The sequence below is a fragment of the Gobius niger genome (assembly GCF_951799975.1).
Source record: "Gobius niger genome assembly, chromosome: 1".
Classification (NCBI taxonomy): domain Eukaryota; kingdom Metazoa; phylum Chordata; class Actinopteri; order Gobiiformes; family Gobiidae; genus Gobius; species Gobius niger.
The window spans coordinates 2,711,277-2,725,186 of record NC_136852.1 but is presented as its reverse complement, the minus strand read 5'-3'; the positions used below and the strand labels follow the sequence as shown (position 1 = coordinate 2,725,186).

Genomic DNA, 13,910 nt, shown 5'->3' with positions numbered 1-13,910 from the left:
CAGACTCTGACAGGGCTGACGGAGGAGCCACTTATCACTGCGCGGCTAATCACTGCTGTGCCACACTATTATTAGCCCGTCTCCGCTCCCCTGGTCATAAATTCACAAAGAGGGTGTGAAAAATGAATTGTCTGCTCCGAGCGCCGCGCGGAGGAGGCAGAGGCGGCCATTTTGGGTCTCATTCATCATAAACGTAGTAGCTAATTAATATCATCAGCTCCTGTATTTTAGAGCCGACGGTGCCGAAAACGCTGCTGTTTTTGCTGAGGATTCACTGCTGACTCGTGTTTAATCATTTGTGCAGAACTACAAGGAGCTGGAGCTGCTGCGGCTGGTTTACTATGGGGGGGTCCAGCACGAGATCAGGAAGGAGGTGTGGCCTTTCCTTTTGGGGCACTACAAGTTTGGAATGGCCAAGAAGGACCTCAGCCAGGTAAAAAAAACACTTAACGAATCTATCACTGTTTTTAAATGACTTTGATGATAATGAAAATATGCTGGGAGCAACTTTTATGTCATTCAGAGGGTTAGCGCCCCCTTTGGGTGAAACAGGAGCTCTCGTCTTGGCAGAGATCGTCTGAGAATGTCTTATTTTCCTCTGAAAAAAAGATTTTATTTGTTTCTTTTGTTTGTCAAAACCGAAAAGGTACAGATGGTGTCTGTTGCTTTAGATCAGGGGTCCTTAACCTCTTAACTCCCGCCTGAACCGAGAGGATCTTTTTCCTCACGTCATCAGATTTTTTTTCCATCATTTTTTGTTGGGTATTCAACTCATTTTTGTAACTCATTTTTTTTGTCATTTTTTGTCACATTTTTGTCATTTTTTCATCAACTTTTTGTCAATTTTCTATTACATTTTTGTCATTTTTTTGTCTAATTTTTGTGATTTTTTTTGTCAATTTTTTGTCACTTTTTTGTCATTTCTTTTGTCATTTTTGTGACATTTTTGCCACTTTTTCATAAATTTTTCGTCACTTTTTTGTCAAACTTTTCTCATTTTTTTGTCACATTTCCATAATTGTTTTCGTCTCAGTTTTGTTGCTATTTTCACACCTTTTTTCCAGAAGCTTTTGGATTGGGGTAAAGCCAAACTGGAGAAAATGTGCTCGGTTCAGGTGGGAGTTAAGGGGTTAAACTACGAGATGATGTAACCCGGCCCCTGACTTGTAGAGCACAAGTTCCTGAGTATGTCAAAAAAAAAAAAGTAACTCTCTAGCCCGTACGAGCGATCGCTGTTATTGTTTACTTCCGCAATTTTTGCCGGATGTTTTGGTGAACGGTCGGCAACAGCTGATGCATACAGGCCTCTAACTCGGTTTTATAAAATGATAGATCTGCTACAGCGCAAGAGAAGCAATGCCCTGTTTATGGACATTGTTTTTGCCAGTCATAGTATTTTAATAACATTTTTAACAAATATGAAAATATAAAATGCCGACCACGGCCAACGGATGTGACGACATCGCGATCGCTCGTATTCCTGTACTGAGTTATGATTTTTTTTTACTAAATAACCAGTATACCCATTCCAGCCACTAGGGGGCAACTTAAATTGCTAAAATATAATTCCACGCGTGTCCATCAGAGGGCACTGATATAAGAGAAAAGGATATAAACAGCACGTTATAGCCATGTGGTAAATGAAGCTGACCACCACAGAGTGTGGAGGAGGGATGGGCGATGACAAAAAATGTTGGAATCGATACGATACCGATACTTTTGGGGTCATTTTTGTCGATACCGATACCGATACTGGTCATTTCATATGGGTGAATGTATTTCAATCAATATACATTTCTAAAACTGGTTATTTTATATAATTAACTGGTCAATTAAAATGATATTACTTTAACTGGTTAATTAAACAATACTGATGTGAAATTAAATACATAAACACAATTTTAAATTAATACTTAAATGACAAACAGAACCCAAAACAGAATGATATGACTGGCTCAGTTCAATCCTTTGCTGTTGTGACTGTTTTGGCTCAGAACAAAGGAATAAATCATCCTTTTGTGTTGATAATTGCTGCCCCGCCTTCTTTTTACATATGCAAATTAGTATCGATACTTTTTGCCCAATATCGATACTTAAAAAGTAGCCATTTGGTATTGATACTTTGGTATCGATCCGCCCATCCCTAGTGTGGAGTGAATGAATAATGGCGACAGTGTTACTGTGAGAAACTTGTGACTCAGGCTTGTAAAGCGCAATACAAGTGTGAGCAGTTATTTTATTTGAAAATAAAAAATTAAAACAAACAAGCTAAACAAATACTGGAGTGAAGTGTTGATCTTGTGGATGTAGTAGTGACTGTGGCGAGTAATCTCTACTTCACACTGAGCCCTGCTGCATTTTGGTCTGGGTCATATAATGTTATAGCCGACCCGGCCCGACCCCCCCATCACAGTCAGGAACGATAATGTGGCCCCCAGAGAAAAAAGTTTGAGGACCCCTTTAGATGATTCATAGAGAGGACGTTAACACTTTTAAACTGAGCTGAACTCTCTGTCATCATTACATTAGTCACTTTAATGTGGAGCCAAGACTTTTGTTGTTTATACTGTAATTATAGCTTTTAATCTGTCCCATTTATATCAACATTTAAAAATATCTTCAGCCTACGATGTAGTTTTAGTAGATCATGGTTCATTCAGAGGTTAATCTACTGCTGTCGCTAACGTTCATGAGCGTTTTATAACTCGCTGAATCATAAACTCTGCCTAATGTTGAACATGTTTAATCAGGCGGAACATTTACTGATTAAAGAAGTCATAAAGAGCTTGATAAAAGGCCACCGGGGGAGCTGTTTCCACAACAATGAGCTTTGACTGAGAGTAGAGTTTGTTTCCTTCATAACTGATGTGTTTGTGAGTGAGACTTTTCTGTGATTCTGGCACCGGCTTGGCATGTTTTAATTACAGAATGTATGTATCGCCATAGAATATACGGAGCCATTTTCACCCAGAGGGGGCGGGGCTAGGAAAAAGTGCCTGAATGTTGATCAAACCCAGGGGCGGACTGGCGATATGTCCACTCTGGAAGAGGCCAGAGACAGAAGGGCCACCAGTCTCCTTAACCTCTTACCCTCCGCCGTAACCAAGCTTTACCCAAATCTACAAGCTTAAATGAAAAGCATGAAAATAGTGACAAAAAACGAGGAAGGGAACAAAAACATGCCGGAAAAACAACAAAAACATGACACAAAAGAACGAAAATGAAAACGCAACGAACACAACAACAAAGCAATGAAAAAAAAGCAAAAACACATCAACAAGCCACAAAACAAGTAATGAAAAAGCAACAAAAATGTGGCAACAACATCACTTTTGTAGGCTTTAGCTTTCAAATGAGGCGTTACACTTTTGCTCTCCAGTCGAGAAGCTTGTGGATTTGGGTAAAGCTGAACTGAATACAATGCACTCGGTTCAGGCGGGGCGGGGGTGTAAAGAGGTTAAAATATGTGTTTGTGGAAGTGTCACATGTACGTTCATTTGGGACAGATTGTTCAGAGTCCAGGGCTGTTTTTCAGTCCCAGTCCGCCCCTGATCAGACCTGTCCCTGCTTTAGTCCCCGGTTCCTCACGTCCCGCGGTGCGTTTGCAGATCGACGCCCGCGTGTCGCAGCGGTACGAGCAGGTGCTGCGGGAGTGGAAGGCCTGCGAGGTCATCGTGAGGCAGCGGGAGAAGGAGATGCAGTCGGCCATCTTCGCCAAACTGTCGTCGGGCAGCAGCATCGACAGCCACGTGCTGCGGCTCGTGCACCGCGACTCCACGCTCAGCAACGAGGTCAGACGCTACAGCCGGGCTCTGGGGATACTTGTGTAACTATGGGCCTGAGGTGGAGCGGGCTCTGGGCAGCTGGAGCCGGAAAGATATTAGTCAAATAGGCAGGAATGTTCGGCTGCGTCTGAAACCATCAAATTATATCCTCTAAGCTCTAACACTAACAACTAACAACTAACTCCTTAATCTTAGATCTGTGCAGTTAGTGAACTAGAGCTTCAGCAGCATTTGAACAATCCGTCCGTCCTTAAACAGGGGAAAGGGAAGTGACATCACCAACAGCTGTTTTTCTTCTTCTTTAAAGTTATTGGTGGAGTGCAGGCCAAACAAAAGCGCATGTCGCCCCCTAGTGTCCAACAACTACATAGTGTCCAAACAAAGACATTTAAGGAGAAAATAAAATCTAAATGATCCAAACATTTCCCTTTAGTGTTATTTTATTTCAACAGCTGTTTCATAAAACTACAGCAGCAAATAGCTCCTAATCACCGGTTAGTTAGCATCAGAGGTCCCTATGCTAAAGTGGCTATGATAGTTAGCACCAGAGGTCCCTATGCTAAAGTGGCTATGATAGTTAGCACCAGAGGTCCCTATGCTAAAGTGGCTATGATAGTTAGCACCAGAGGTCCCTATGCTAAAGTGGCTATGATAGTTAGCACCAGAGGTCCCTATGCTAAAGTGGCTATGATAGTTAGCATCGAGGCTCCTTTTCCTAACTCCTTCCTAACTGACAGACCAATTCGGAAGCATCTTATCATGGCGGACGCTGACGCACATCCGGTTTGGCGTAAGAGCTCTGACCAATCTGCTCGTTTCGGACGCAGCCTTTAAAAATCCAGGAAGATAAATACTGGGATAAATCTGTTCTTAAGTCGTCTGTACTTGGTAGTTAAAGTAGCCGCCTCTCATCAACAGTTTAAAAAGTTTAAATGTCGTGAACAAGAACTGGCAGACCCAAAATGCAGAAGCGATAAGTACTTCTTTTTATTGTAACAAGACAAGTGGATGGGGGGGAATGGGTGATCCGGGACGCCGAGGAAGGTCCTGGATCACCCGTCCAGGACGGCAGCGGAGGGGAGGTAGGTGGTTGGTGGGGAATCCAGACAGACAAGGTAAACACACAAGGGGAGGGGGAGATGGAAGGAAGGGAGAAGTGGCTGGACCACAACATTAAAAGAGTAACATTAATATTCAGAGCCGCTAAACACCTGCAGACATGGGCTGTTTCTCTCTTATTTTTCATAGATGTGCTGTTTTTGAACATTTATAAAAGCAGTAGAATGATACAGCCTCTTGTGATCGTTGATTTTGTTAAAGGAATAACTATAAAGTAGGATGAGTGAGAGGGATGTGAGCCCTTCCTAAAGCCACTGTGCACTGGACTGTCCCTGCAGGTGTTCATGTCGGTGGACGAGCCCGACGGAGCGAGTCAGAGCACCCCCAGCGTCGAGGACACGCCCCCCGCCACCACCACCTCCACGCTGCTGCCGCCCCACGCCCTGCCCCCCGAAGAGCGCCCCCTGCTGGAGTTCGACTCCCCCGACTCAGGCCTCCCCTCGTCCAGAAACTACTCCGTGACCTCCGCACACTCGCAGATCCTGTCCAGCACCGAGGAAGAGCCGGGGGGCGCGGAGGAGAGCAGGGGGGACAGGTGAGCAGGTCTTTATTTAGTTTCAGTCTCGGCCTGTTTATGAAGATTAAACTTAGCTCAGGCCAAGTTTTTGTCAATTGCACTCAAAACCCACTTTGTTAACTTTACATTTACACTGCCTGACCAAAACAAAAAGTCACCACAATAAAAGGTCACACGCTCTAATATTCGGTTGTAGCGCCTTTAGCTTTCGCTGTGGCATTTTGTCAATAAGCCAGCGTTGGTCCAGACAGGGCTGCAAACTAAGGGTGCACCAGCGGCCAGTAGCCTGAGGAAAAAAAGGCCCACACATACAGCATCTTCCTAAGGATAGCAAATAACACATTTTCTTAAGACTATAACATGACAAACAAATGATCATAGTTTGGTATGAATCTGGGTTTCTGCGGGACATCAACACATTGGCCACACAGGCCACACTGTTTTTGGGATTTAGCTGTAGAGCCAACAATTTACCATTTTTCATGATATTTGCAGCGTATTCTATGTTATAGTTATGGACACAGGCTGTGGCTCGCTTGAAAGAAGAGACTCTCAGCTCTACGTAGGTGAAAACAGTTTAATTCTATTCTGAGAAATCGAAGCTAAACAGAGGCTAGTTTAGATCAAAATCACAGATTTTTTTTTACTAGATTCTGAGATAATCTGTTTTTTATGAATCACTCTCCTTTCTGATTAACTCCTCTCTCCTCTCTGGACGGATACTGACGTTATGTGAGGCAAATGCCTAAATATATTTGTTTCAAGTCCGTTTTCAACGACAACATTGTTGACATGTTTTGAAACACCACGTGTTGCCGCAGATCGAACGCTTTTTATGGCGTGTGCATTTAAACATCCTGGTTCTGGATTGAAGACTTTAACAGGATGTTTCTCAGTCGTCCTTGGACCCATTTTAACCATTTAAAAACTCAGAGAAATGTTAAAATCTCAACTGTTTCGATCGTTCCATGGGAAGCCGCTCTGCTTTGTCGAACGCGCTCCAAGTTTTTGATTATCATTTATTTCACTTCTGTTCATCACAGACCAACATCACACATAAGGTGTATTAGAGTGACGTTTTGGGCACTCAATGTGTTAAAAAGCAGTAAAAGTCATTAAATGGATTATTCCAAAACCAAGGCCTTTATAGTCATAAAAAAACAGCATTAAATCAGATTCAAACGGGCATTAAATCAAAATTTCTAAGAAAATGTGTTTTTTCCTTAGAGGCAGAACCCTCTCAATGACATTGCTCAACTATTTTTCCTGCTCACATTTGTCAAAAACTATGGTCTAAAAACAAAATCAGCTGCTGTGCTACACAATCCTTTGCTCAAAAGTTTCCCGTTGTGTCCACTTTAGTTTTCTATATTAAAGCAGTACTAAGTAACGTGTTTGCCTTAATAAATCCTTCCCGTAGTCCCTGTGGGGGTGATACAAGTGTTTATGGGATGATTTTCATCTCCCCCTGGTGTCTCTGGACAGAAAACCATGTTTGCAACTTGACTGCCACCGGGCCGGAGCCACCAATACACACTAATGGAATCACAAAGAAGAAGCTAACAGGCTAACGGGCAAAGCTAACTGCGGGCTAACGTCACTTTAAACAATATTTACAGCCAAGTTTTAGTGAAAAAAATATTTCCATTGCATAATTGGATGCACAGTAACCCTCTCTCCCTTCGCCTTTTCTGTCTGCGTAGGATTTACTCTCCAAGACAATAAGTTAAAAAATCGTAACTTGCTACTACACCTGCAGTTGCGCTTATTGCCTCTAGGGGGAAGAGTTACTTAGTACTGCTTTAAATTTGTGACGTATTTAGGCATTAAAATGGCTTTGAAAATCATTCAGTTTGACTTGCTGCCGACGGTATGTATTTTAGTCTTGATCTTAATATTAGTTTAAAGTCGTAGCTGAAAAGCAAACAGCTAGTTTCCTTTGACCTTTGCCCTCACTTATGGTCATACAAATAGAACTGCTCTTTTTAAAAAGTGGCCGGCCTGACTTGTGTAGCTGATTACACTGTTGACTCTTTCCCAGGGAGGAGTCCGGAGACCAGAGCGGAGAAACCGAGCGCCTCTGCTCTCAGCTCGACAGGCTGGTCACCAACGGCGACAAGGCGGAGAAGATCTCCCCCTCGCTGTCGTCTTACACGGTGCGCGGCGGCGGCGGCGGCTGCAGAGATCAGGAGTCCGCCCCCACGTCTCCGACTGAGGGGTAACAGCGTGTGGTGTTTCTCCTCACAGATCGAGCTGTTGGACACGGTGGCTCTGAACCTCCACAGGATCGACAAAGACGTGCAGCGCTGCGACCGGAACTACTACTACTTCACCACGGCCAACCTGGAGAAGCTGCGCAACATCATGTGCAGGTACAGCGCCCCCTGCAGGGAACTAATGCACTTGTTAGTTCAGCAGGTTATATATATATACAGGCCTGATGTGAAGGTCTCTCTCCTCAGCTACGTTTGGGAGCATTTGGAGATGGGATACGTCCAGGGCATGTGCGACCTCCTCGCTCCTCTCATGGTCGTCCTCGATGATGGTGAGATGTGGGAAAAGTAGACAAAACATTTACTTAAGAAAGTCTCATGTAGAGTTGTGATCAGTAAGGGTAAAAAAGTGGGCATCTACTTTGTGACCATAAAAGCTTTTAACCCCTTAACTCCCACCTGAACCGAGCACATTTTCTCCAGCTTTACCCCAATCCAAAAGCTTCTGGAAAAAAGGTGTGAAAATAGTGACAAAACTGAGACGAAAACAAGGATGAAAATGTGAAAAAAGTGAGAAAAAATGGACGAAAAAGTGACAAAAAATGGACAAAAAAATGACAAAAAATGGACACAAATTTGACAAAAACGTGAGAAAAATTTGACGGAAAATTGAGAGGAAAAATGGACCAAAAAGTGATAAGAATTTGACAAAAAAATGCGAAGAATTTGACGAAAAAGTAACAAAAAAGTGACAAAAAAATGGACAAAAAAAATCGAAAGTGATGAAAAAAAATCTGATGATGTGAGGAAAAAGATCAATTTAGTTTTGTAGGTCTTAGCTTTCAAATGAGGTGTTCCACTGGCCTACAGGATTGGGGTAAAGCTGAACTGGAGAAAATGCTCTCGGTTCAGGCGGGAGTTAACAGGTTAAAGGAATAGGCCACCGTTTTTACATACTGAGATATGTTCTTACCTAACCTTAGACGAGTTAATATATCCCCGTCTGGTCATTGTCCGTGCGCTCTGTCACGCAAACGGAGCACATACGCAGCCTCTCCCACATGTCACATAGCTCCAAAAAAGCTCACGATAGAAGCTACCAAGTTCTTCCACGTGTTCCCTATTTAAATAAAGTTACGTGAAGTGTTTTCATGCGAAGTATATTTACACAGAAATGTAACATGTCGATTTTATAAGCAGATAAAAAGGGGGACTATATTGTGAGGCGTAATGATACGAGGAGCAAAACGTCCGCGCAGTAACTCCTAAAGACTTCCCCCGCTCACTTCCGTCAATAACCTTTAGGAGTTACTGCGCACGGGGATATATTAACTCGTCTAAAGTGAGGTAAGAGCATATCTCAGTATGTAAAAATGGTGGCCTATTCCTTTAAACTATTTTGATATTTCTTAATAAATCACCATGAAATGACACAAAGTGAATAGTATTGTTTGTTGTTGTTGCAAGAACTCAAACTTAAATTATTTTTTATATGTCACGTTAAGATCACAGGGGACAGAGATACGTACACGATCCGATACGTACAGGGTTTTTGTGGGGCATTAAAAAACATTAAAAAGTCATTTTTAAAAACTGGTGCCAAAATCAAAGCCTTAAAAGTCATTAAAAAGCATTGCATTAGATTCAAACTGGCATTAAATCAACATTTATTGGAAATGTTTGAAATTGGTCTTTTTTTTTCTGTATAAGTCATCATTGAAAATATCAAAATGAGGGTCTAAAACAAGTTCCGCTGCAGTTTTGGCTGAAATTGATCACATTTATTGCTCAAATGTTTCCCGTTTCTGCCAATTCTCTGTCCTCTGATTTCTTAAATGATTGCAAATCTAAAAAAAAATGTAATATTTGCATTAAAATGTAGTATTAGGGCATATCACGAGGGGCCGAAGTAATATATTGACCTTAAAATGTATAAAAAGAAAACAGTTATGTGTCCAAAGTAACTTATGACCTAGAGGCCATAAGCGCCACTGCAGGTGAGAGTCAATACTTCGCTGATAGAAAAGACAAAGGGACAGAGGGATATTGTTCATCCAACTACACAATGGAGATCATTTGTTTCACTCAAACCTGGTTGACAAAAAAATGACAAAAAATGTGACAAAAAATGACCAAAAAATGACAAAAAATAACAACAACAAAAATGACAAAAAATGACAAAAAAAAAGTTACAAAAATGAGTTGAAAACCCCCAAAAAAAGATAGAAAAAAATGTGATGATGTGAGGAAAAATATCCATTTAGATGAGTTTTGTAGGTCTTAGCTTTCAAATGAGGTGTTACACTGGCCTACAGGATTTGGGTAAAGCTGAACTGGAGAAAATGCTCTTGGTTCAGGCAGTTCTGTCATAAAAACAAATGTTAGGAGTCTGATTTCTTTAAAAAGTGACTTTAAATCTCACTAATCACTGCACTCCTCTGTTTTTGTGGTCCCTTCACTCGATTCGGTCTGTCGCCACGGCTGCCCTGAGGCTGACTGACGGAGATGTGGCCTGCCTCCCCTCGTTCTCGCTGGTCTAACCTCTTGTTTTTGCGCAGAGTGTCTGGCCTACAGCTGCTTCACTCAGCTCATGAAGAGAATGAGCCAAAACTTCCCAAACGGAGGAGCCATGGACTCGCACTTCGCCAGCATGAGGTCCCTCATTCAGGTACCACCGGCCCCTGAGCGCACGCTGGGGACACGGGGACTTTAGAGCACTCTCAATCCCATTTACAACGAGCATCCACAGATCTGGAGGATAATCAAAGCCCAAAGCTAAAATACAAACGGTCATAGGAGGATGCTCTATTTCTAGAAACAAAAAGGTATTTGGAGCGAGGCTTTTATAGTTGTTTTTGTCATGTGTAGGGATGGGCACTGTTAAACGGTACCTACTTGGAACCGACCGAAAAGCTCCGGTCGGGGGAGGTATCGAAAAAATACAATTCTTTCGGTGCCAGTTTTCGGTTCTTTTTCTCTCCAGACCCGCATTGAGTCTAAAAATGCACGTATGCGCAGATATGAGCCGCTTCAGCACAAATGGAGCGAAGAAAAGCTACACCTTATAGCTAAAGCTTACAGGCCTCTTCAGACTTCACAAGACGCGAGAACTGGAGCAGCATATGAACTGGCGAAGCTACAACGTACTAAACTTCTGTAATAGAGATGGCAGAGCCGCGGTCTGGGTCAGGACTGAGCCAGGTCTAAACCAGGACTTTAGTTTTTAGGCAAATTGAAAAGCAAAACCAAGCAGTGACGACAAGAAAGACGTGTTTACCTTTAGCGACAGACCCGGAGGCGGAGCTTACGTGCTGTTGGGCGGAGCTTACGTGCTGTTGTTACAACTTTACAGCAGCTGCAGAGACGGGACTATCCAAGCTGGTTTATAGAAAAGTGAGCGCTCACTCTGTATTAGACATTGTTGGTACAGTTTTGGTAAATGATTAGTGGCAGAGTGAGCGCTCACACCATGTGAGGATCTTTGACGTGTGGAGCTTTCACTTCGTCAAAGCGCACTGAGTTTAGAAAAGTTTAGGTGAAAGAAAACATGTCCTGATGTGGATCTGACTCTGCAGCTCAGGAGGGAATAATGTCCTTTCTCTCTTTTTATCTCTGCTTAAGTGGAAATTGTGCTCAAAACACAAAGTTACAGGCGACGCTGCTGGAGTTTTCGGTCTTTTTTCCTGAATGATTTTATACACGTTATTTTTATTGAATTAAAATAACATAGGTATATAAAAAAGTACCGGTAAGGCACCGGAACCGAAAAGCAGGTATTGTTAAAGTACTTGGTATAAAAAAAAAAACGAACGGTACCCATCCCTAGTCATGTGTAAAGTCCCTATAGGATTCCATATTGCAGCGACCTTTCAGGAGTTGCCATTAGGGGGCGGTATCGCAGTAATGCCGAGACCCCACCATGAGAACCAAGAAGAAGTGCTTTTCCTCGGCCATTGGTTTAGACATGGTTCACACCCAGTTTAGATATAATTAAATCTTACTGCAGGTCAGTTCAGTCCATGTTTAGATACAGTTTGGTTTGATGGTGACCGAGGCCTGGGGGTTGTGGAAGGTCAGGTTATGTTAATATGAACTCTCTCTGTCTCTCAGATCCTGGACTCCGAGCTGTTCGAGTTGATGCAGCAGAACGGAGACTACACGCACTTTTACTTCTGCTACAGATGGTTCCTGCTCGACTTCAAAAGAGGTGATTATTTATCGGCGCCTCAGAGCACAGCTTTAGTCCAAGAGCAAACTGCGTCTGTAGCTGCCCTGGGGTGACTGATCTGCGCCGTCCGACTGAAGCAGCGCCAATCACTCACACACGCTAGTCCACTGCTAAAACTACACGAGTACAAGGCATTTTCTTCAACGTTCTTTCTTTTTTCACAGCAGATTGGTTTGTAATTAGTAAATTTACTCATGTAAATTTACACATGTACAAGTAAAGTAGGCGACACATTTAACAGCAGTTATATTAGAATTGTGCTGATGCCATTTATTTATTTATTTTATTATTATTACATTAATTTACAAAAATGTGATAAAAATTTGACAGAAAAATGTCAAAAATGTGACCAAAAAATGTTTTTTTTTTTATAAAACATTGATGAAAAAATGACAGAAATGTGACAAAAAATGACAAAAAAAAACAAAAAAAATGTCCAAAATGTGACAAAAAAATGACAAAAATGTGTTAAAAATTTGACAAAAAATTACAAAAAATTGACAAAAAAAATGACAAAAATGTGACAAAAATCTGATAAAAAAAATGACCAAAAAATGACAAAAAATTGACAAAAAATGAAAAAGAAATGTGACAAAAAATTACAAAATGTGTTAAAAATTTGACAAAAAAACAAACAAAAATTTGACAGAAAAATGTCAAAAATGTGACCAAAAAATGAAAAAAAATTGAAAAACATTTGATAAAAAATTGACGAAAAAATTACAGAAATGTGACAAAAAATGACAAAAAAAATGTCCAAAATGTGGCATAATGTGACAAAAAAATGATAAAAATTTGACAAAAAAAATAACAAAAATTTGACAAAAAAATGACAAAAAAATGACAAAAATGTGATGAATGATGGGAAAAAAATCTGATGACGTGAGGAAAAAGATCCTCTCGGTTCAGGCGGGAGTCAAGAGGTTAACTCACTCGACGATAAGCGATGTTCAGTTTGTAGTGTTGATGTGTGTGGGTCGGTAAATGCCGTCGTGTTTGTGCAGAGCTGCTGTACGAGGACGTGTTCGCCGTCTGGGAGGTGATCTGGGTGGCTCCGCGGATCTCCTCCAAACACTTTGTGCTGTTCCTGGCGCTGGCTCTGGTCACGGTCTACAGAGAGATCATCATCCACAACAACATGGACTTCACAGACATCATCAAGTTCTTCAACGGTAGGTGGACAGACTTAGAAACGTGTGGAAATACAGCAACTACACTTGGTTTTCTTTCCACTCTCGAACATCTCCGCTACGTGTGAATCCGATGACTTTGTGTTTCAGAGATGGCTGAGCGTCACGACGTCCAGAACATCCTGAAGATCGCGCGAGAACTGGTGCACAAAGTCCAGTCTCTCATGGACCCCAAGTGACTGAACCCAGAGTCCGGACCCTCGGAGTCTTGACCCTCTTATCCCCCTCCTCTGCACCCCCCCCCCCCACAGAGCATGTTCCCTCCGTGTCTGGGTCTGGTTTCAACCCAAAACATGCAAAATCGTCCTCCGGCTCCTCAGGTCTGGAGAAGGGTCCGTGCTCTGAAGGATGGGTCACACGCAGAGGACAAAGTCTACCTTACTTTAAACCTTAGGCCCTGCACCGGTCCGATCCCCTCCCCCCGGTGCACCGGTGGGTTCTCGCTCGCCTCATTTCTACTGGAGCCAAAGTTCTACGTGAACCAATCAGAGGGGGGTCCACGCCACCCCAACCTTTGGCCCAACCCCGCCGCGGGGTCTGGTTCACATTTTGGGACCGTCTTAGTAACTACGGGACTATGCACTGCAAAAACATGGATTGGATTAGGGAGAATCAACATTCGTAAAAGCTAGGGTGGCCAGATGTCCCGGTTGATCTGGGACATTCACGATTTTGAGCTCCAAAACCATAGTTCTGCCCCACTTTTAGATAGATAGATAGATAGATAGATAGATAGATAGATAGACAGACAGACAGACAGACAGACAGACAGACAGACAGACAGACAGACAGACAGACAGACAGACAGACAGACAGACAGACAGACAGACAGACAGACAGACAGACAGATAGATAGAT

General features: G+C 42.4%; 1 protein-coding gene across 3 annotated transcripts in view; it reads left to right on the top strand.

Annotated features, from left to right (window-relative positions):
• sgsm2 (small G protein signaling modulator 2) overlaps window positions 1–13,511 on the top strand; it is a 91,716-nt gene extending 78,205 nt beyond the window's left edge. For all 3 annotated transcript variants that reach the window (XM_079573703.1, XM_079573704.1, XM_079573702.1), the window contains 10 exons: window positions 305–433; window positions 3,609–3,791; window positions 5,183–5,439; window positions 7,463–7,577; window positions 7,669–7,793; window positions 7,884–7,966; window positions 10,193–10,302; window positions 11,745–11,841; window positions 12,867–13,034; window positions 13,143–13,511. In XM_079573703.1, the coding sequence (XP_079429829.1) occupies window positions 305–433; window positions 3,609–3,791; window positions 5,183–5,439; window positions 7,463–7,577; window positions 7,669–7,793; window positions 7,884–7,966; window positions 10,193–10,302; window positions 11,745–11,841; window positions 12,867–13,034; window positions 13,143–13,231 (1,356 nt within the window). In that variant the 3' untranslated portion in view covers window positions 13,232–13,511. The remainder of the gene's footprint in view (window positions 1–304; window positions 434–3,608; window positions 3,792–5,182; window positions 5,440–7,462; window positions 7,578–7,668; window positions 7,794–7,883; window positions 7,967–10,192; window positions 10,303–11,744; window positions 11,842–12,866; window positions 13,035–13,142) is intronic.
• The last annotated feature ends 399 nt before the right edge of the window (window positions 13,512–13,910 follow it).